Here is a 22,971-nt window from a genome sequence, read left to right as displayed (position 1 = left end):
TGTGAAGAAGAAAGGTGAATTCTGAAGAAGTTATGATAAGAAAAAAGTTTAAAAAACCCCAAACAAACATTTTTTGCTTAAATTAGTATAGAATGGTCAGCTGCATCTTCACAGCAAGGAAGTCTGATTAGGGATTTCAATACCTGAAATACTTTTGCTTTGTTCTTTAATAGAGTGATCTCCATCTGCTCTTGCCCTTGGATTGTTTTTATTAGTTTTTTTAGCAGTACAGCTGGCTGTGCTCAAGCCCTATCGTGTTCATAATTAACTAATTATGCTCTAATCAATAGTGCAGATACTGATTTTACAATGTAAATGAGATAAATGAGATAATGGCTGGGGTCAATCTCATTTTATTTACAAAGCTCAGCACACACATCCAATTTCATTACATTGCATCTACCTGCACAGGAGGGAGTCTTATCAGTTGGCCTGCAGAAGTCTTCCTGCAAGCACTGGGGAAAAAGACCTGTGCTTTTACAGAGGAGTAGTGAATGCAAAACCCGCCCGTCACTGGCACATTTGTAAGTCACTGGTTAATAGCATCGAAAACCACAAAGAGCTGATTCAGCCAGAGTGAGGAAACCTATTTTGCATTCACGAGACAGCATCACCCATCTATAGCTGTAAAAGTAATTACCTACATGTCCCTGAAACACAACATTAATAAGCTAATCTTTAAATACAACTTTCCAAATATGCTTCAGAGACTACAGAAAAATCTCACTTATGTACGCATCATTGCACACCGCCTGCAGTGTCGTGCCAAGAGGTAACATGGTGAACAAAATACAAAATTGCAAGATATATATACTGCTCCCCATTTGTCACAACAGCTTAGGAAGATTTACTTTAATGGAAAAAAAAGATATAAAACATTGATACATATCTCACCATTAGAAGTAGAGAATTTGTCATATAAGCCTTACTACGACAAACTCAGAATTAGTCAGAAAAAAATTAGAAGGAAGCTAATCCAGAATTTTAAACTCCAAGGGAACTGCAGTGGGATGCATGTATACACACCCACTTGCTGAAGGCATATAACATAATGGCTACTCTAGCACCTGCGCAGGTTTAACTACTGATAAGCATCATCCTTTGCTGGCTTGTTTTGGACCCCATTTCTGACTAAAGGCTCTTAGCACCCTAGGAAGAGACATCTGAGGAACAGAGGTTTCTTCTCAGACCCTGATCTCTCTCCCCTTTAATCCCTCAGTGTCCAAGTGCTGAGTCACTCCGGAACTGCAAACAGATGTAGGCATGATTTTGGGTTCATTTTAAATTGCAGCACATTCTTGATTTCAGATGAGCAACTTAAAACCAGGCATGGCAGTGTAAGTCAGTCAGTTGGTTTCCTATTAGAAGCTGGACGATATACAACAGAAAGGAGCACATAAGCATTCCCAAACACCCGTGGTAAATCAATGTAGCTCAAGTGAATTCAAACTCTAGAAACAAAACTAATGACCTTCAGCCTGGAGCAGCTGAGGAGTGCTCCTGTGACACCTTGCTGCAACGAGACCACAGGAGTGATAAATTCTGGATGCCAGGAATGAACACTGTGTGGTGGGTTGCAGCAGCAACTCTTACATGTCACATCAATGAAGTCCCTTTCCTGTGCCCTCATTTAAACAGTATAATTTAAGATCCAATTGTGAAATAAATGTATAGTCCTCTATTTAGCGCACTGTTATTAATGCTGTCCAAAAAGTACATTTATTCTAGTTATTGAGGGAGGAGCCCAAAACCATAGCATGTTTTCATTATAGAATATAAGGATAATACTCATCTTTTGCTTGACATTTCTTGAAACAAAGTGAAAATAAGTGAAGGTATGGCTTTGTATCTTACTCTACCATTCCATACCAAAACTCTTCAATTCTGCCCAATTAATTCCAAAACAAATTACTTTCATTTTGCTGTGATATGTCACAGTCAAACACAAACCAGAAGTGATAAGTACTATATTTAGACTCTGAAATGTAAGACCTAGATTCTTATCTACTCCTTTGTTTTTAGACAAAAAATTGACAAAATAATAGTACTCTATTAGGTATAAAACAGAAAAAGTTGGTTCTCCCTTTCCTGATTGCTGCACTTTCTCCCTTGCCTATAAATGGCCTAACAACTAAAAATCAGTTGTTATCTTGCAGTTTCTGTTGTACAGAACAGTTTTAAGAAGCCTTCTCACATAGGCCAGTCAAGCTTTAGGTGACTTTACCACCAGGAGTGTGACACATTTCTGCACTAAAATTCTTATGTGACTGTATATGCATAAATGGTCGATTAGAAGACCAGGATATAGCCCAAGTATGTTACTTCATCCAGGTACACAGGTACTTGTTATCCTGAAAGATACTGAAGTACACAGGTATTTGTTATCCTGAAAGGCTCTCTATCTTCACAGATGCTAAAAGTTCACCCACATTAAACTGTCAGGAACTTCATCCAATTTCAAAGTTAGATCTAACTTTGCAGTCAGGCATGCATTGAGTGGGTGGCTCTAACAGATGTCCTTTGGAGACTTCTGGATTCTAATATTTTCACAATTTTCATAATTTTGATTTAGGTATACAGATACTCTTTTATAGGTATATAAATACTCTTTTCTGGGAAGGATAATGCTATGGTGTTACACTAAGTAAAAAAGTCACTTTCTAATTTTTATTATGCCAGGTACAATGCAAGTACACAAAACGACATCTCTTATTTACATAGTTTATGATGGGAGATGACAAGTTAGACTATCACTCTCTTCTGTTATGTCTGGAAGAGAGAGGCCATGGCTATTGCTGAAAGGTGAGAGACTATACCAGATGAGGGATGATTATTGCATTTTGGTTTTTATATCTACCTACTGCTGATGAAGACCGTGTATGGCAAGATGGACACACAGCCTGACAAAGCATGATGAGCTTACTGATCTTCAACTAGGAGTAGTTCCATGATAAGGTATCTAAGTGCTTCTGGATATAGGAAATGGTCTGATCTCCTGTTTACTTAAATTTCTGTCCAATCTCAAGGGGATCAAAAAACAAACAAACAAAAAACCAAAAAAAAACCCCAAAAAACCAAAACTCAATTATACCACAAAACAGCAAAAGAAAGCAAGCAAGCATTAATCTGGGCAGACATCTGTGTAGTTAAATTTATTATGCTAAACCCAAAACTGCCACCTAACTGACTGAACTGATTAAAATTATTATTTTAATACCAAATCAAACCCCGTCTTATATCCAAAAACCTAACACTGATTATTCATGGGTAAGGAAGAATCTGAAAGGGCTATCATTGTATGTCATTCTTATGTAACCAAGATTTTTTCTGAATGGCCTGCAAATAATTTGGTTTATGAAACTTAAGTTTCCATGTACAAAATGAATTCTAAGAATGCTGAAAAAAAACCTTTATTTACTATACCTGTATGCGAACAGCTTTCTTTCAGCAAGAAATTAACTTTTCTCTCTCTCAGTACTGCAAAACCACACAACACATGGCCTTGTGAAATTAGTTTGCAAAATTCATTAATAGCCCACATATACAAGTGGAATAGAATGTTACGAACACTCCTTCAGATGTGTTTGCTTTTGTTAATATACAGCTACTGTATAGAACTTCTATTTACAGTGTTTTAATGTTTAAACTAAGAATTTCTGCGAAGACAATGACTCAAAGACAATAAATAGACAATGCATTAAAGGAATGCTACACCAATTACAGACACTGAAAAAGTCCTTTGACAAACTGAAAAGTGTAAAATTTAAGGACCTATTACCAAATGCCGCATTTGTTATATTCTAGTAATACATGATTGCATCTATAGTGCCACTCTCAGGTGTTCAGATTATTTACTCTACTGAATGGTGTACTGTTTATGAACTACTAGAAAAGCCCATTATAGTTTTGAATATTGCCATCAAACACCTTTCAAAAGGTGAAACATCAAGTGTTAACATCTGGCTTTCAACCTAATGGTATGGAGGAGAGAGAGAGAGAGACAGAACAAAATTTTACAAGTAATCTGTACTGGGGAAAAACATAAAAAATACAGCAGGAATTCAACTAAGGTTTTCAAGCATGCCCAGGAAAATATCAACAATACTTGAAACAGTATTTAACATGCATTTCCTTAATATCCTCCAATAGCAGAGACTACAGAAGTTCCCTAACAAGCAACTCTAGTACAAGTATTCTTATTATTAGAAAAAACCTTTCTGTTGGCTAAATCATCTTGATACAATGTAGCTTATTTTTGGTCTGATCAACTTTGAAGAAATTTTTTTTTTCCTTCTTTGTAGCAAATCCTTTTTAAAAATTTTTATATTAATTGAGCTTTTTTAACAGATTTCCTACCTTCACTAAATTAAAGAAATATTACTATTTTAAGCTATTTTTGTTCATGTCTCCTGTAGTCTTCTTATCGTCCAGTTCAGTTTGCTTTAGACCTTCCCTGGTTTTTACCAAAGTGGACAGGATGCTAGCTGAGACTTTTCAAAGGGTGAGATACTGGTCTTCTGAACATTCAGGAGTACCTCAATGTGTTAAATGAAACACCCCTCTCTGTATGTATCAGGTTTGATCAGTTTGATCAATGTTCTGTGATCTGTGATCCAGAATCCCCCACGGTATTTTTTTTCTGTAGTCACTCCTGATATCATAATCACCCAATCAAAAGTGATCTACCTTTTTCTTTCAGCACTGCATACTTTTCTGAATGCTTTCTCAAAATTTCTTTTAAATTCTAACACTGTACTTCCTCACATCTTACTGTCATCACCTGCAAATGTAACCAAATACTTTATTTCATACCTAATATGCTAAAGCAAAAATTAACAAAAATATTGTAATACTGAATCAAGGAGAGTTTGACTGGAACCCAGTGAGCAGAGTATCATCTGACAGTGAGTCCATGGTAGCTGGTTTACTTTCCCAATCAGCTACATATTTTATTGCAGCTTAATTAACAGAACCTCTAACTTATTTAAAGGACTGTCACATACAGAATTATTTTGAAAGTCCTACTAAAGCCAAGATAAGCCACATTTATCATTCTCTCCTATCCTCAATACCTAGACTGTTTTTGTTTAATAAACGATCATAAATAACAGTAAAAATTACTTTTTCCTTTTTTTTTTTTAATAAACACAGCATGATGTATGGGCAAACATTTTTTCCCCCTTTGCTTACACAGTATTTGGACACAACCTTTTACTTTCAGGATACTGCACAAGTGGTCAATAAATCTGGGTCTTTTCTTCCTAGAAAGGATTCACGAATCCTCAAAGATCAAATTCCTGCATTAGTGTCTACTTCCTAGTGCAAATCTCTTTATTTTTAAGGTGTCTTTGTATGTATTTGCCAAAACAGAATGATAATCATTTCTGATAGTTCCAACAAAAATCTTAACTCTGAGATTCTCCCACCCCCTTTTAAAATGAAACGACGTGTAAGACATCAGGGTACTTTTATTTAATATAATATTCAAACATGAAATGCCCTGGTAAGATAAGACTCGTAGATAAGTACACATAAATTTGGATATTCTCCTATTACTTATTACAGCATTTAATTTTTAAATTTTAAAAAATACTTTCAAATGGAAACGTGCCTCGATAGATGACAAATCCCACCATATCTCAAGAAATTCAAAGATTATAGGTCATAAAGTTACAAGTCTGATTGCATTTGAGCAGAGTTTTTCCAAGCAAGTTCAAGATGAAAACGATGAAGATGTCAACACTCTGATACTGTAGATTTAAGAACTGGATCTGTACCATTTGAAGATCAAATACTATGTGTGCATCTACCAGGATATATACGGATGGAGACGAAGATCTCAGCTGTCACGCTGTGTGATCAATTCTTCATTCCTTCCCCAACTTACAAAACAATTTCATGTTTGTATTGGGAGGAGATAAGCTTGTACTGAACACTGCCAGAGAGGTAAGCCAAATGAAACAAATGCCTGCACATACTCCATTTTTTCTTATTTTTAAAAAAATTTTCAGAGGGAAGTATAGGTATAGTTCTGTTCACTCAAGTGTCTGGAGTCAGAAACAATTAGTTCATACTAATAAGCATAAAATCAATTTTTCCATGGCAAAACTATTCCTTCAGAATAGTAAGTCTCAAGTGTTTTACAGGTCTCATTATCACTGAACATTTATTTTTTTTTTAGGAAACAATCCTTTTTACAGTAAGGTCTATGTACAACACAGTGTTCTATATAGAAATGTTGTTATTAAACTGTAAATAAGTAGAGTGGCAGGCAGATGGCAAACCATTGCTTATTTCTTTCAGTATCACCATAGAGGAACACACAATATTTAAGTCCCACAGGCTTCTGTCACTCTTCAATGAATCCAAGCATTGTACAACATCATTTGCCAACGAAGCACAGGGGAAAGAGACATTACTTAATAGGACAATCCTGACAAGACATTTATCCGGGATTTTTCAACGATGCACATACAAAATGTTCCTGAATAGTGCAAAAAAATGCAGGCAAATTAACTACCTTGTCAGTCCAAATAACAAACCAATCAATTACATTCTATCCACGCCTGACAAGCAAACTCAATGTTTTGTCATAATAAGCTTATAGTTGAGACAAGGTAGCTGTTCTCCTTTACTTTAGGTATTCTATTGAGAGCTTTATCCACATTTAAAAATCCTATTATAAAACGTTTCCACGATTGCCTCCGAGGATGAGTTGTGGCAGAGTTGTGTCTCATGAAGGGTATCTACACAGTAAAGTGATAAGAAAAAAATATTAACATTGAAAGATCATAGCAGCTCTCCTCTGTCTTATGAAACATTTTAACATCACACTAAATTTAAGCAATGTTTATGCTCAAATACTTAGACACCCACACCAAATTTTCAAGAGTCTCCGAGTGTCAAAACATTAAACTGAGTTTAGTATAGTATCCTTATAACTCTTATAACTTTTTCTCAATACAGCTCAAAGAACAAAAGCAGTCCACCACAAGACAGAGAAGTTAATTTTCTTTTTTTAATCATGAAAGCAACAATTTAATAGAAGTAGGCTTGATTGTGAAGCTAGCATTTTACTCAGATTTGCAACCCACAGAAATACAGCTATGAGAACGACTACAAGCACAAACATGGGTATGTTATAATGTTAAAAAATGCTTGTTTTATAGAATAGCACTTGAAAGAAAACAAGTCTTAGGGTTTAGGAAGGACTAAGTAAGGGATGGTTTCTTTCAAAATGCATTGTAATGATTCAGCACATAAAAGGCTATAGTCACTTCCGAAAAAATGTCTTTGACCCAGTAATTCCAAAGCCTTCACAACTTTTTCTTTTCCTACTCATACTTCCTGTCTTTTGACACTCATAACATACACACTTTTCAAGATCACTTTTTAAAAAATCAATACAATTTTAAAGTGCTGATTCTATGAATTTAAACTCTTTAAAGTACTTGCCATACAGCAAATTAATGTATCTTAGAGCATTGTGAGATTTTAATTAGGAAAACATCTACGTTGTCTTTAAGCTGAGCAGATACATTTTGAACGAAAGACCAATAAAAAGTCTCCATCACTACATTTGGAGGTTTGTTGTTTGGTGTTTTTTTAATTTTAAATGTATTTAAGTATATTGTAAATAAAAAAAGAAACTGCTGTCATACTTTGATAAAATATAACAGTTTGATGAAGAGGAGCCATCTTGTTGCCACATGTTCAAACAAAAAATCTTAGCAACGGAATTTTAGTTTTGAGTATATGGATTTGGAGTCTAAGAATTAGAGGGTACTTCTAAGAAGAAGTACCATATGAAGATCCACTCCCAATTCTCACTTCATCTCTTATTTGAGACATGATTGAAATTATAAATTGGGTGTCTTGAACTGCAATCTACAGTGCAATTTTGAACTTTTAAAGAAAACTGAAGAAAAGCTTAGCTGCAAGACAAATACTCTTCATAGTCATCTCATTACAATCTCCTTCTCTTACTGAGTGCAACTTGTTTTGCTCTGACAGCTTCAGTGGGTGAGGCTGACATGGGTGTACACTGAAATGCAGAAGCTTAAAGGGTAGCATCAGAAAAAATCAAGGTAAAATGAAGGTCTCTGTGCCACCTCTACCCTCTCACAGCAACGTCAGTAGCTACAACTGCACCATTTCAGTCAGGTCACCAGAATGTGACAGACTGCCCCATCTGAGCTAGTAAGGTTTGGGCAGGAATGCAGCAACCCATACTTTAAATACTAGGGGTTTTATTTTGGTTTCTCAAAATGAGTAAATGTGTATGTGAGTATGTGTATACACACACATATACATGTATGTATGACTACATATAACTGTACTTACACATAAATTTATATTTATAAATTATTTTATATAAAAATTTTATCCATGTAAACATGTTTTTATATAAAAAAACAGCTTCACCGCTGAACCAATAAAATAATCAGTTACATTTTCATAAGCTCACAAATAAAAGTAATTAAGTACAAACAAGGATCTCAGAGGAAACCTGTAACTACTGAGAAAAGATCCTAATATTTTGTAGCACTTCAGGTAAGGCTGTAGAAACACAGACATCAAGTAGGAAGTGTAAGTAACCTACACCTGAACTAGTTATTCCTGTAATATTTCTGTGTATTACATTTTTATTGGTAACAACATATCAAGAAATTTAAAGGATATTAGAATGTTTACTCATATATTAAAAGGAAATTATTTTTAAAATATTTGGTCAATTTTTCCATTTCTGTTCTATTAAAAATTTAACTTGACATCATTTATTTTACACGTTCTAGGGTTATCTTCACCCCTGTCATGTTTGAAGTATTATTAATTAAGGAATCACTACTGGCTTTATTTAAACAATTGAATTTTTTTTTGTTCTAGCTAGTTAAATATTGTTAAAAGACAAAGGAATATGAATATATAAATACAATAGCTTGTAATTATTGTAGTTAATTGTATTACTGTAACACAACAGCAAACTCATCTGATAACTGACTACTGCCCTGAGACCACTCACACTGATGACATTTCTCCTGCTCTAGTCTCCTTCTGCTCTTCTTCCATGCCTACACACCATCTACCAGCACCTCCTCAGCCAGGAACTGCTCCCATTCCTGTACATCCATTCAAATTTATACTGACTGAAGTACTCAGATTTGTCTGCAATAGCTGAACTTATATTTATAGCCTAACTTAGGAAAAGGATTTAGTGAGCACAAAAATCTGAAATAAGGATGGCGAGCAAAACTGAACAGCCTTCCAACAAATATTAATAAAGAAAAAAGCATCACAGATAATGCCATAATAGATGTTTTAAACAGGAAGGTTCTCAATTGCATATTTGGTCCTTTAGAAGAGTTGTTCTCTCCCAGCTCTCCTTCAATCCAGGAAAAAAAGTAATTATAAAAGCACTTTCCTTCAAATTTTGGTACAAAGAGGAAGAAACACACCAACCTCCCTCATCCCTTACCACACATGGTTGTCATCTGTTTCCTCATTGAAGTAAATATTATGTAAAGGGAAGGTGTCTAAGATCTATGTGCAGATTTCCTTTTCAAAAGACTATAGGACAAGAAACCCCACAAGTTATTTCAATACTTTTTACTCTTCATTTATGTAACAGACTCAGAAAATGGCAAATCACAGACAAACTTAATGCTTATGTGAGCAGTTTTGATCCTGGTTCTTTTTTAGCCATTTTAATACTTGCCTTCATCAGGTTAAATGGCTGTTGTAAGGGCAATGTTTCTGGCTGCTAACTGGGCACAAGTAAAAATACATTTTCAACTACAATGTAAAATCAGTTTATCTTCAAGGGTCTGAAGGCAAGAAGCTGCTTTAGTGTACCTTAGCAACTCTGAAAAATTAGGACTCTCCCGCCAGGTTAAGTCTGCTAAGGCTGAAGAGCAATTTGGGGTATTTGCGACTAACTTTCACAAGGTAAAGATGCTAAGTAATATGCATTTTTAAAATTCACGCTATCTCATCTCAGAAATTCATCTGTACCCAGCAGCTCTATTAAGCGAATGAGCTCTTTAGAGGGGAAAAAAGCCCCAAATCAGACCCCGAAAACAATGATAAGCAATGATTCTAGACATTGCTAATTACTTCAATTTTCTCAGCATTGATCAAGTTATAAATATTAATAAATGCTTCCTGAACAGTTAAAGATTTCTATCTGTTAATATACACACTGATTAGCCTGTAAAAAAGTCATCTGCAGGACAGCATCTGAGGTACCAAAGGAACAGAAGAGCCCTGCTTTGTCTTAGTAACTTAGTATTTATGGTAACATAAACAACAACATTTAGTGCCAGTCACTGTATATACATGTTGACTGTCTTGACTGACAGAATTCTGTTCTTCAAGTACTTCTATGCCCACTTCAAAACAAGAACACATTTTCAAACGACTTCAGAGGAAAACTGAAACCATTTCATATTTATGATACCAATACTTTATTTAATCTTTTGTATAGGATATGTCATTTTCCTTCATTCTGTACTGTCTTTGTGAATACCAGCTTCTGAGAACGCATGAAAAATACACAGTCAATACGCTCAATACCCTACATGAAACCCAGCTTTCTCTTTTAAATGACTGCCTTTACAGACCTTGTCACAACAAGGTCCCTGATGTTATCGAAGCAATTTCAAGATACTTTAATCATTGGCAAAACTCAGTGACTTGACAAGAGAAATTTGGGCCAGAAGACTTCAATGGCTTGAAAAGAAGGTTATTGAGTGATGTAATTTCGTTTGGATGGGACTGATTCCAATTGATCTGTTTTTGCAATGCATATCTTGCCTCTGCAGCTGTCTCTATCTGATTCAGTGCTTAAACTGCAAGGAGTGACTATCCCTTTCCACTTAAAGCAAAACCCTTCCTTCCTCCTGCTATTATTTAGAATGAGCATGAGGAGCCCATTTTCGAGTTTAATCTCTGTACTCACTGCAAAAAAAAAATTACATTCAACTGAATGCCAAGCCATGAATCCAATTGAGTCTTGTGACTGCCAGCATACATATTATGTAAGTAGAAAAACAGATCATAGAGCATTATGTTTATCATCATAATTATTATGAACTGAAAATATTGAGTTAAGGTTTGTATAACGCAATCCCAACTGAACAATATCATGTAATCTACACTGTATTAGACTGTACTAATTTTCAGTAGAGTACTTACATTCAAAAGAAAAAAAAAACTGGTTGGTATGCAATAAGCATAATAATTAATAATTGGTTACTTTATATATGAAATCAAGTACAGTTTTCCACAGTTTTAACAGAAAATAAGTGTACCATTAGGAACCTCAAAATTTAAGTTAATTTTAAACTGCATAAAACCTAGAGGGGAAAAACCATATATAGGGAGTTACAAAGCTTTGAGAGGAGTATTGATAAATAATGCAATCATCATTATATGCTAATGAAACTGAATTGGGATGTGGCACTAGACGTTGCCAGCAATATGTAGCTGACAGGTGAGCTAAGTTGCCCGTTATTCACCCAGCTTTAGCCTTATGCTGTCTGTGCACACAAAACATGCCTGGCTAACAAAATGTGAGTCGCTGGATTAGACATAAATGTGAGCTTTCCTCTGATAATGAGCAACAAAAATGGAGTTAAAGATCAGGTGCCAGTCCTTCACTGCCTTCCCAACTTCTTGTATCACAGGAGATAACAGCTCTGCTCAGTTTAACTTTTTATGTCTAGTCTATATAATTCCAGAGTTTAAGAGCTTTCAGGTGTCTACAGCAGCAGCAACATTCAGGCCACTCTGAATGTGCACCAGACATGCCTGCAGAAACACTTTCAGAGAAAACACAACTGACCCTCAGTACCAGTCACTTTCAGTTCTGTTGACAGTAACTGATACAGAGTATCTTCTCTGTAAAATTATGTGTTCCAAAAACAGTAAGTAATTATGACTTCATCTATCAGTAAATTCAAAAGCATAAACTCAATAAAAATATGTACATTTTATATGTTACACAGCTTTGTATTATGAGTACTGTCACTCTAACTGTTTCTGTTAATTTGAGAATCATGTACCCCTTAAGTACTTTATAAATATATTAGCATACCATTAATCTTACAAATATTTTACTGGAAATAAAAATCTAAACTTCCTTCAAATGCAGAACTGGTTTATTATTTATAGAACATACTTTGAGAAATATTTTAACTAGCAGAGCCATATAAAGAAATTAGATTATAACATTCATTTGAAATAAAAAAACCTGAATAGAGTATTTTAAAATAAAAGAAATGGTGTAAGGGATATGCTTCCCATTTCAGCATATAAATGAAAGTCTTAAGTTGTTATTATTATATAATACTATTATAATTTTTTGTTTATTTTTACAGAAAAGTAAATTAAGTAATTTATTGGGCTGCCTCTTTATCAGTGGATATGGATAAATTCTGTCAGAAAAATCTAAATTTCACTTCACTGTTTCAATTTCAACAATAGACAGTCAACACCAAAGTCACTGGACTGTACAGTTTTCATACTGTATTCAGTGAAAATACAGGCCTATGCCTTTAAGTTAGCCATCAGTTATCGATAATTTATTGATACCTGTGAAGCATTTAGAACCTTCTGTGTGACTTCAATATGTTAAAATCTAAGCATGACTATCACAAATGCTACAAAACAAGCCAAAGTAGGAATTCTGGTTTCTTGCTCTGCTGCTCTACCAAGCACAAATATAAAACACAGATTCAGAGCTAGGAGATGGGCATTTTTTTCCTCCTTTCAAAGTAAATTATTCTTCAAGATATATTTTCCTCTCAAAATTCTCACTCCCCGAAACCTTCAAACTGTAACAGTTCTACTGTGAGACATTCAAAAGTCTCTACAGGATCACAGGGAACCTCTTCATCAAGCTGCTGCATATTCACAGTCCAGGTCAAAACCTGTGGTGCACTTGTTCCTATGCTTAAGAAATCAATTACAATCCAATTTTATTTATAAATTAGATTGAAAATATTAATGACACTAGTGATACTTTATGGCTTATTGAAACACTGAGCCAGAAACGTAATGAGGTGCAAGTACAATCTCTTACCATTGCTATGATTTAAAATTACAGAAGAATTTACCACTTCTCCATAAGGAAGACCACAAAAGGCTGTTATCATGGTTTTGGAAGAGGAAGTGTTGGCTTGTCAAAGGCACTGCTAGGCTGAATCTTGCACGAAGTTGTCATGAAAGGGAAGGCTGCCCAGTGAAAAGGGCATTTTTAAAAGAAAATTGACTCGGAGCTCAGAGAAATAAAGCAGAAGGGGCCATGCATGTGATGCCTTTGAGCTCAACGCATCGGCAAGCACAGTGAAAACATGGCCTCAGACCTCCATGCCTACTAGTGTGACACAGGATAGAGAAGGACAGCCCACAGCAGGAAAGCAGCAAGTAAGGGTCTAGTACATCTGGATATATTTCAGTCCACAGGAATTATTCAGTGTTTCTGAAATGGATGTTTGTTATCTCTGTCAGACTCCAATGTAAGCTCTAACAAACACCATAACAGCCAAGGCAGGACTCTGAAAACTGAAAAATGCTAAGATGAGCCCATGTTAAAGAGGTGAGATATGCACAATAAAAAATTATAGTAAGCAGTACCTAGGAAATCATGGGTTGGTCAGCCCTGCCCCTGTACTGGGAAAGATCAAGGGATCCATTGTCAAATACATTAAAGTAACTGAGAGCACTCGGCAAAGATTTAACAAGGGCAGAGGGGTTGCTCATATTTGAAATGATGAATGACATGCTCTGTGAAAGAGGGAAGAGCAATGGCTGCAACACACCAAAAGGTGTCCAGTGTAAGGCTTTTCTATCAGTCTGGTACAGCATTTTCCTGTACCAGAAAACAAGGCAGGTAGAATAGGTTGAAAGCCAGCAGGAGTCAAACGACAGAAGGAAACAGCTCGAGCTCTAGATCCTGTCTAATAACAAAGTACCCCAGGGAGCCCGGGGGGAGAGAACTGGTGCATCAGGCACAGCATTGCCAGCCAGGCAAGGGAGGGAATTGTCCCGCTCTGCTCTGCACTCACCTTGAGTGCTGGGGGCAGTTTGGGTGCCACAATTCACATGAAAGACATTAAGCTATAAGAGAGTGTCCAAAGGAAGTCAATGAAGATGGTGAAGAGCCCTCAGAGGAAGCTGTATGTGGAGGGGCTGAGGTCATTTGGTCTGTTCAGCCTGGAGAAGAGGAGACTGAGGTGAGACCTCATTGCAGTTACAACTTTCTGTGAGGGGAAGACGAGGGACAGGCATTGATCTCCCCCTGGTGACAGTGACAGAACCCAAGGGAATGGCCTGGAGTTCTGTCAGGGGACGTTTAAGTTACATATTAGAAAACATTCTTCACCTAGAGGGTGGTTGGGCACAGAGACAGACTCCCCAGGGAAGTGGTCACACCACCAAACCTGGCAGAGTTCAAGAACTGTGGACAACACTTTTGGGCCCCTGGTGTGATTCTTGGGGATGTTCCTGTGCAGGGCTGGGATTGCACTTGATGATCCTTAAGAGTCCCTTCCAACTCAGCATATTTTGTGATTCATTGATTTTGTGGCTCACAGTGCTACCAAACTCTCATTAGTTGAGAGAGGGAGGGCTCTCACCACAAGGGCTCACAGCCACAACCTGCAGCTTAGGAGGTTTAGAGGGAACATCAGCAGATGCCTTTTCCGTACAAAGAATTGTGTAGTGAGCTCAAGAATACTTATGTCTCAGCTCTGTGGGAACAAACAATTAAGAAACTATGATAATTTGTTCTTGATATTCTAAAAGCTTTCATTTCCACTACTAGAAAACTCTGCCAATTCCTGTGGTCAGGATGGGAAGCCACGATGCTGAATAAAATCCTGAGATGCCCAGTGCATGGGTAAGTAGTGGATTTCTGTCAGTTATAAGGGATAAGAAATTTCCTTTCCAGTCCTCTTACAGATAGTATCTGGCTCTATGTAAGACAATAGTGCACGATAAGAGGCACTGGAAACTGAATTATAATCAATCTTCTTGTGCACAAATAGTAAAATATTGTGTCCTTGATGCCATTTTAAAATTCAATGGCACTAGTCATATTAAAGGCCCTTTCCTTAAGACTGACAGGTGAATTCATATTCTACTGAAACCTAGACACTATAAACATTTAACCAAATAAAAGCCAGAAGAGGTTATACACATAAGTTTTTTAAGTGGAAGCATATCTAAAGCATTTTGATAGTCATCCAAAAAAACCAAACAAACAACCAAAACAAAAACAAAGCAAAAAAACAACCAAACAAAAAAAAAAAAAACAACCAAACCAAAAACTCCACAGAAAACTAGTATTATTCATTTATATTTACAACTCCACAATAAAACCTTTACACACAAAATGGCCTAAGGAAAAATTTCACAGATGTGTTTACAAACAAAATAAAGAGTAAGAAAGCAATAGGAGGGAAAATTTCGTGCATTCACTTGAAAAGTTCATACAAACACCTGTCTTTTAAAATAAGCACCTTAACACTGGGCCTTTTTTTAATGGCCATAAAATTTCTCAAGTTGATTGACAGATGTAGAAAAGCTTAACTTACAAAGAAAACATTTTATATATTCCATTATAATTTCATAGTTAATTTTCAGTCTTCAGTATTAAAACTTTCTAGAAAGATAACAGGTCTCTAAGTGGAAATGGACTATTTCTGAAATGCACAAAAAATGAATTATGATTTTCTTTCACACTAGTCCTTAAGCATGCAAAATTTAGTAATAGGTTTTTTTCCAAAAGAAGCCAGAAAGTTAACCAATAGGTATAAAGAATAGATGCATTTGTATTACATCATAATCAAGCTAAAAGCTTGATTAAAAATCACTAAAAGCACTGAAAAGGACTATTTCAACAATATACTTAGAACAACATTTGTTATAACACAGTTTGTCTATACCGTGGTTGAATGTATGCAAATAAAATTCAGACATAATACATATATATTAAAAGAAACGACAAAGATAAATTGTATTATATATAAAAATCTATTAATGAATAGCATTTAACACCATGCCAGAAGTTTGGGAACAGTGTACCAGTAAGATGCTCTGTTTGTGAAACTCAGTGCTAAGTATTAAAGAAATCACTTTCAAAAGAACTGAAAAAGTACAGTGAAATTAAATACCATTATGTCCTTTGTAACATGCTTACTTAAAAGTTTTTTCTCAAATAATACAATAAAGGACCCTTAAGAAAATTACTTCATCATGACAAAAAATGAAAGTCAAGTAAAACATTATGCAATGTCATTACCACATACACAACTGTATTCTTGAGTATTACTTTCAGCACATTCACCAATAACCTAGTCTAGATAAAGCATGAAGTTTGTTTCAACTGAATCAAGAGATAAAACTACCTTTGTAGACAGAAAAATAATAATTTGTTTGGATATACATATTCTTGGCGTTATGTCTTGGCAGTAAAATCTATATGTAACAAACCTAAACCAAAATGAAACCAGTAGGAAGAAGGAATGTCTCACCCTGTAACATGCTGGGCATAAGGTGAATCAAATTATTCCATTTGATATTTAATTTCACCATTTTCCTAAACTTTTTTTACTGCTGTTGTTGGGCACTTTCAGTCAGATCAGTAACACTGGTTCCCTCTAAAAAATGTCAGACCATTAGTCCAGGCAGAAATTAAATAACTTTTAAAAGCAATCAAAAGGAGGCTTAAATGCATTTCAAACAATGCATCTATATAAATTTCTATCTTTAAAAGTTTAATTTGTGAGAAAAATATGAAATAAAAGAATATTATTTATCATCCTGCATGACTTTGGAACTACAGAGTAGATTTGGCATTTTGTCTTATTAGCGGTCATAGTCATTCTGAAATGCCCTTGTTCCCCCATATTCCTTTTCAGTATATTTTCCTCTCTAGAAGAAAATAACACAGAATGTGACTCTATCAACCCATTAGAATGGCAGGCAGACAAAAGGTAAAAATGATGGAAACAAAGAAGTTGAAGAACTCAATTTCAGAATACTACAAAGTGCTTGAATCTGTGACTATAATTTACTAATTTCTGAAATCTCTCCATTCGTACTCATTTCTGGAGTACAGAGGAAAACAGAAAAAATGAAAATATTCCAAACTACTCAGCTACTTTATTTTTTAATTAATAGGTCAAGATAGACGAACAACAGCATCTAACATCAAGGAAAATATCTAAGAAAACATGGAACTTCAGAAAAAAAACGCTTTTTAATGAAGGGTTGTGGATTAATTAATTAATATATGAAGTTGTATATCAACATTGTTCTGCATTTAGAATAAAGAGTTTTAAAGTATACAAAATAAATACATTGGAACTGTAACTATATAAGGAATGTTAATTATGCTTTAGCACTTTTTTTCATTAATGTTTGCTATTCATACTTTTTCTTTTTAATAAATACTTCTTTGCTACTTTTGTAAATGTTTTGATTTTAATTTTGCAATCATAATAAATATCTTCTGCTACCTGTAACAATGAAGTAGTGAAAATTTACTAAGATGCCATTTTCCAGTCACCCACTCTCCATTTCAGTGTCACTGACTTGTCTTGACCATAGCAAACTTCTCATTTTCACATGGGATGCCTATCCACAACTACCCCTCCCTGGCTCTTTAAACAGTTTCAGTATCCTCCCTCCTCTGACTATTATCCACGCGGTTTTCTTATTTCAGTGTCTTTTTCTAATCAGTCCAACTTTGCACAAGTCCTGAAGCTTGAATAGTCTGCATTTTGCTGCCTCTGCACACTATTTAAATTCTATTTTTTTACATTTACCATCCAAATTCAGGTCCTTCTCTAGTCCTAGTCCCACCATGATCTCCATACTGGGCTGTACTAGACAACCACAGCTCTAAGGTTTGTCTGTCTGTAACCAAGGCCCTGTTTCATACAGCACAGCTGCAAGATTTTGGCTTAGCTTTACTAAAGAAACAAGTGTAGAGTGCAAATGCTAAACTCTGGTAGATGAGTAAAAAACTTCATCATGCCTGTTAATATGAAATGGTACAGAGTAGTGGCTTGAGGAAAAAAAAAAAAAAACGAAACAAAAAAACCCCATGAACATTAAACCCTCTGAGAATAGAGTAGAGAATCTGAGGATGGCAATTCAGCTAGATAAGGATCAGCCTGGTCCAAGGAGCAGCAGCAGCTGAAATATCTTCACCTTACCAAAGACTGCCCGACCAGCAGAGATATATCACACATCAGCACTGGGTGAGATATTCATACTGAAGCTTAGCCTAGCAAAGTGCTACTCCTCACCACAACTGACTGCTGTGGATTCTTGAGTTCTGCACATTCTGCCCACATCTCTCTATCAATGACAAAAGATGACCCAAAAGAAGGGGAGTCACACACGTCTCCACACTCACTGCCCCATTTTACTCTTATTATCTAGTGCAGCATTACTAGTCATAAGGATACTGTCCTTAACATCTTCTCAATCCACATTACTGTTCCCTGCAAGTCTTGTAGCAGCTCCAACTTTAGGGATAAGTACACTCAAACAGTGCACAGCACACTCTAAGCACAACGACAAATGATCTAAAACCTGCCATATCATGACTCTGATAGTTATGAGGAAACTATTTCTCTCACTTCATCCTTCAAAGCTTCCCTTTTCTCAGATTTCATCAAACTGACATGAATAAATTTCTCCTCTGTCCTTGGGAAAGAAAGGGAGGTCTTTGCCAAAATTCAATTTACCGATCAAAGACTTCAATTCACTTTTCTTCTTAAAGGTATGGGGAGAGGGACACCTGGGCAGACAGGACATTTACTCAAATCTCACCTTAAAAATTTTGCCTGAAAACATCCCGCCTAAAAGATACACAGGAGACCTGAAGAATTCTGAATCCAAGTGATTTAAGTTTTACAAGTTTTTCCAACTTTTAAAATAAGAAACTGAAAATGGGGTCTGGTACCACAATTATTACCACTGCCCAGTGTAGCTAACTTTCATCTGTATCAACACTAGTTAAAAAATTCCAGAGAGTGGAACTTTGTTAAGTTCCAGTCATGGACATTTTGCTTGATCATTTCCCCATTTCTACTTTTGCTGTCTGTGAGTCAGTACTTCCTAACATAGTCATTGTATAGAATACTGTATAGAATACACATAATCCATCATTCTTGATGGAATTGAGGGGTTAGATTTCCCTAATTCAGAAACAGAAATCAAAGCATGAATTTGAAACAAATGAATTGAAGTTAACATTCTAAAAGAAGAGCCAAACTTTCATTAAAAAGTCCTCCTGAAAAAAAACCCAAACATTTTTTAGCTCACTCAACAATGACTTCTCTAATTAATTCCAGATTTTTCCCCTTGTTGACAAAGACACAGAAAGTCTCAAAAAGACCAAGAGAAGCTGAAGCATTGCTTTTCCCAAAGGTCTGGCGGCCAAGACAGAAGGAATTCTTTTGCCTGTTTTGCCATTTGTATAAACAATGACAGTGGTGCATATGTCTCACAAAATAGCAAAATTAAAAATAACACATAAGAATCTAATAACATTTACAAGTCTGGGGCTGGCAGAAAACATAAATACACTCAAGCAACTGAAAAAGACAACTGCAGCAATATTAAATTTTTCCTTTTCTTCAATTTACTCATTAAACATATGTATTAAGCTCATTGTCTACTCATAAATTTTGTTTATGGTGTCTAAAGTTATGTTTTGAACCTAATCATTTTAACTTATAAAACCCACCAGCTTTACATGAACTTTTCTACATGTAACTGTCTGAGGAAACCTACTTCAAATATCTGTAACATGGATGAAACTATACTAAAAATACTGTGCCACTTAATTTCAGAGTTTTATCAATCTTCATAACAAAAAAATGAACCACCCACAGATATGCTTTATACAAATTTAAATACAAAAATGAAGGAACCATGGCAATGTTTTGAGGCATCTTGTCAAACAGTGAAACTAGATTTGAATTAAATATTAGGGTATTTTTAAAATGGGAATGAGACAATAAGAACTTAATAGTTCTTATTCAACTTAAGTAGAATTAAGTACATATAATATTACATGAACTTTCCAAATAAAAGCCTTTTAAAATTTTCAACATAAAAGTATTTTAAGCTAAAACTTTCTGAGTTTTCTACAGTAAGTAGACCACCAGCTTAACTAATACTTATTATATATTGCATAAAAAAGCCTACACAGTGATATAAGCTTCTGCCTACAGTGTGAAAGAGAGGCCACAATAGTTTTAGTGTAGATTAGAAATCAATGGCACAAGCTGTTCAGATCAGGTCTCCAAGGAACTAGGAGAAGAAAAAACCTTGCTGCTAGTACTCTTCCATTACTCCACAGAAAGCCAGCTGCTGTATTCCCAGTTTTGCTTGGAATGAAGAGAGTGAAAAGTTTCACTCTCAGCGTGTGTAAGAACTGCCCCCACTAACCTACTTTGTGGGGTACTCCAGAACCCACAACAAGGGATGCAAAGAATAACTTAAAGGCTGACAATCCTCCTGCCCTCATGTTCTCCATGCCCCATGAGGGACCTTATCCTTCTAGTGCAACACCACTAGATTTTCCCTCCTCACACTTCTAACTCTTTTTCAGCTAAGTGTGGAGTTTTAGCTGTGACATTATTTATGATTTTCTGGGGTTGGCAGAATTGGCAAAGAGCCCATTGAGTTTTGTGAGTTTTTAGGTGTCTCAGTCTGCTGCCAGGTTAGGTGATACAGCTCTTTTAATGCAATTTGACAGGTGACCCCTGAAGGCTATTGCTAGGGTGATATTCTAATGTAGTGAATTTAGAAGTGCATTTAAAAAACGGACTTTTCAAAGAGAGCAGAGGAAGGGAGTGGAACTGTGGATGTCTTATCTGAACCTACATAGTGGAATCTCACACTAAGATGTAACTTCCAGTGGAAAACTGTAAGCATTAGCATTGATAATTCTCCAAAATATTGCTCAATGAATTCAGTTTTTAAACTACAACTACAACCAACAGCTATGACATGACTTTCCCAAGACATGAATTTAATAAGCAAAATTACTTTCTTGTTCTTCATTCAGTAGTGCTCTGAATGCTTGCTATATTGACTACGGGTAGATGTTTCTTTCATAACAAACTAAATTCTACCTGTTATATATAATAGAATTTTTTTTAATGGTTTACTTTTAAGAACAATAAATATACTTTTTCTTTTGACTCAGTACTGGTGGAATCACACCAAGAACACTGCATCCAATTTTGGGGTCCCCAGTACAAAAAACGTAATGGAGTTACTGGAGTAAGTCCAACAAAGGGACTATGAAGATGACTGGCTAGAGTAAATGTCATACAAGAATAGGCTAACACTGGAAATTATTTAGTCTGGAGAAGAGAAAGCTCAGCAAGAATCTTCTCAGTGTGTAAAATATCTGTTAGGGGAAGGAAAGACAGCCACACTTCTGAGTGGTGCCCAGTGAAAGGACAAGAGGCAACAGGCAAAAATCTGAAATAAAGGAGATTGCTAAATGTAAGAATTTTTTTTTTTCACTCTGAGGAGGACCAAGCAACAGAACAAGCTGTCCAGAGAGGTTGCAGAGACTCCATCCTTGGAGATATTCAAACCCAAGCAGATACTGCCCTGAGTAACCTGCTATCTGACTTATTTTGATTTAGGGGGCTCAGACAAGACCAGCTCCAGATGTCTTTTCCAATCTCAAGCATTCTGTGACTCTGTTCTTAATAAAAGCAGAAATTATTTAGAAAACCTTTCAAATTTAAAGAAAATTGAAGTCCTGCAGTTTACTTATTGTTCTTTAATGTGAAAAACTAAGATTACCACTAGAGTTTTAAAAGCCCACTGGTTTTCTTATCTCTTTTTCACAGCAAGTGTCATTAAAAAAACTGTCAGTAGATACTAGCAGACAGGCTGTTTTTATGTAAATTTAAACAAATTTTACTATGACAAAGTAGCACTTTTATTTTTCCTCTTTTCATCTGCTCTGCATTTTCAGACATTAAACTGCTGCTATTGCAGTTTTTACATACCCATAGCTGCACATTCTCTCCAAAATGCAGAGACACTTCAAATAAATATTACTGTTCTCATCACTCAATAAAACTACTAAAGCTAGCACTAGTGATTTTACTCAAGGAACCTTAATTTCTTAACAGATATTACATTTTCTTTCAAAAGAGAACATTTAAGTACTTTTTCCTCAAGTTATTTTTTAAACATCCCTCCACAAACTCATATACACTACGGCAGTTACAAGCTTCATCAAGGGAAAAAAATCTAAAATTCCTTTCTCGTCCTGTCATTTATTAAGAAATGGTCTTCAATCCTGAAGTAAACAGCTCAACAAATAAGGTTATCCTTGTCACTATTTCTTATGCTGTTACTGAATACTGTTTGTTATTCTTTCTGAACATGCACAAATACCAACTATTCTTTTTCAAGGCTGATCTTTTTTGTTCCATTTTGTACCATTCTCAAATAACTTAACTTTTCCTTTTCCCAATTCCTGCATCATGAAATGCTAACACAGAATACACACTGCCAGGAAGCTGTCCCTAGTAAGGTCCGGACTGGATCTCTTCTAGCTTTCATGTGAAATTTCTGCATTTTCAGATCTTTGTTCATGACTTCAAGGTTTACAGAATTTGAAAACTCGTTTCTCCTCCATTCATTACTCATTTACTGTCCGCCCTTCTTTTGTCTCATTTCCTTTTCTCAGTTTCCCAGAAGCTCTGTCTTGGGCAGCATTTCTATATTTTCCCATTTTTCTAAAATTACTTTGAGAAATACAAATAATTTGAATAGAAACATAATTTAAATATCCTAAATGTCTCAAAAGCAGTTGAGGTTCTCAAGTAAAAATTTCCATGGACTTGCACAGACTCCTGCCAATTAAACCAGCGGAATGAATATTCTATTCCATCAACTTAGTGTCAAGTTCAG

The 22,971-nt window shown here is 35.5% G+C and overlaps 1 protein-coding gene across 5 annotated transcripts in view; it reads right to left on the bottom strand.

Annotated features, from left to right (window-relative positions):
- PHF14 (PHD finger protein 14) overlaps nt 1-22,971 on the bottom strand; it is a 162,161-nt gene that overhangs the window by 58,969 nt on the left and 80,221 nt on the right. Inside the window, exon 17 of one of the 5 annotated variants that reach the window (XM_030970193.1) lies at nt 5,453-6,746. The exons of the other annotated variants lie outside the window; for them this stretch is intronic. Within the exon in view, the coding sequence (XP_030826053.1) occupies nt 6,734-6,746 (13 nt within the window). The 3' untranslated portion in view covers nt 5,453-6,733. Of the gene's footprint in view, nt 1-5,452; nt 6,747-22,971 lie in introns of those variants that run through there. 5 annotated transcript variants of the gene reach the window in all.

Source organism: Camarhynchus parvulus, chromosome 2 (genome assembly GCF_901933205.1).
Source record: "Camarhynchus parvulus chromosome 2, STF_HiC, whole genome shotgun sequence".
NCBI classification, from domain to species: Eukaryota; Metazoa; Chordata; class Aves; order Passeriformes; family Thraupidae; genus Camarhynchus; species Camarhynchus parvulus.
The sequence above is the reverse complement of the archived record's forward strand: the minus strand, read 5'-3'. Positions and strand labels throughout refer to the sequence as shown.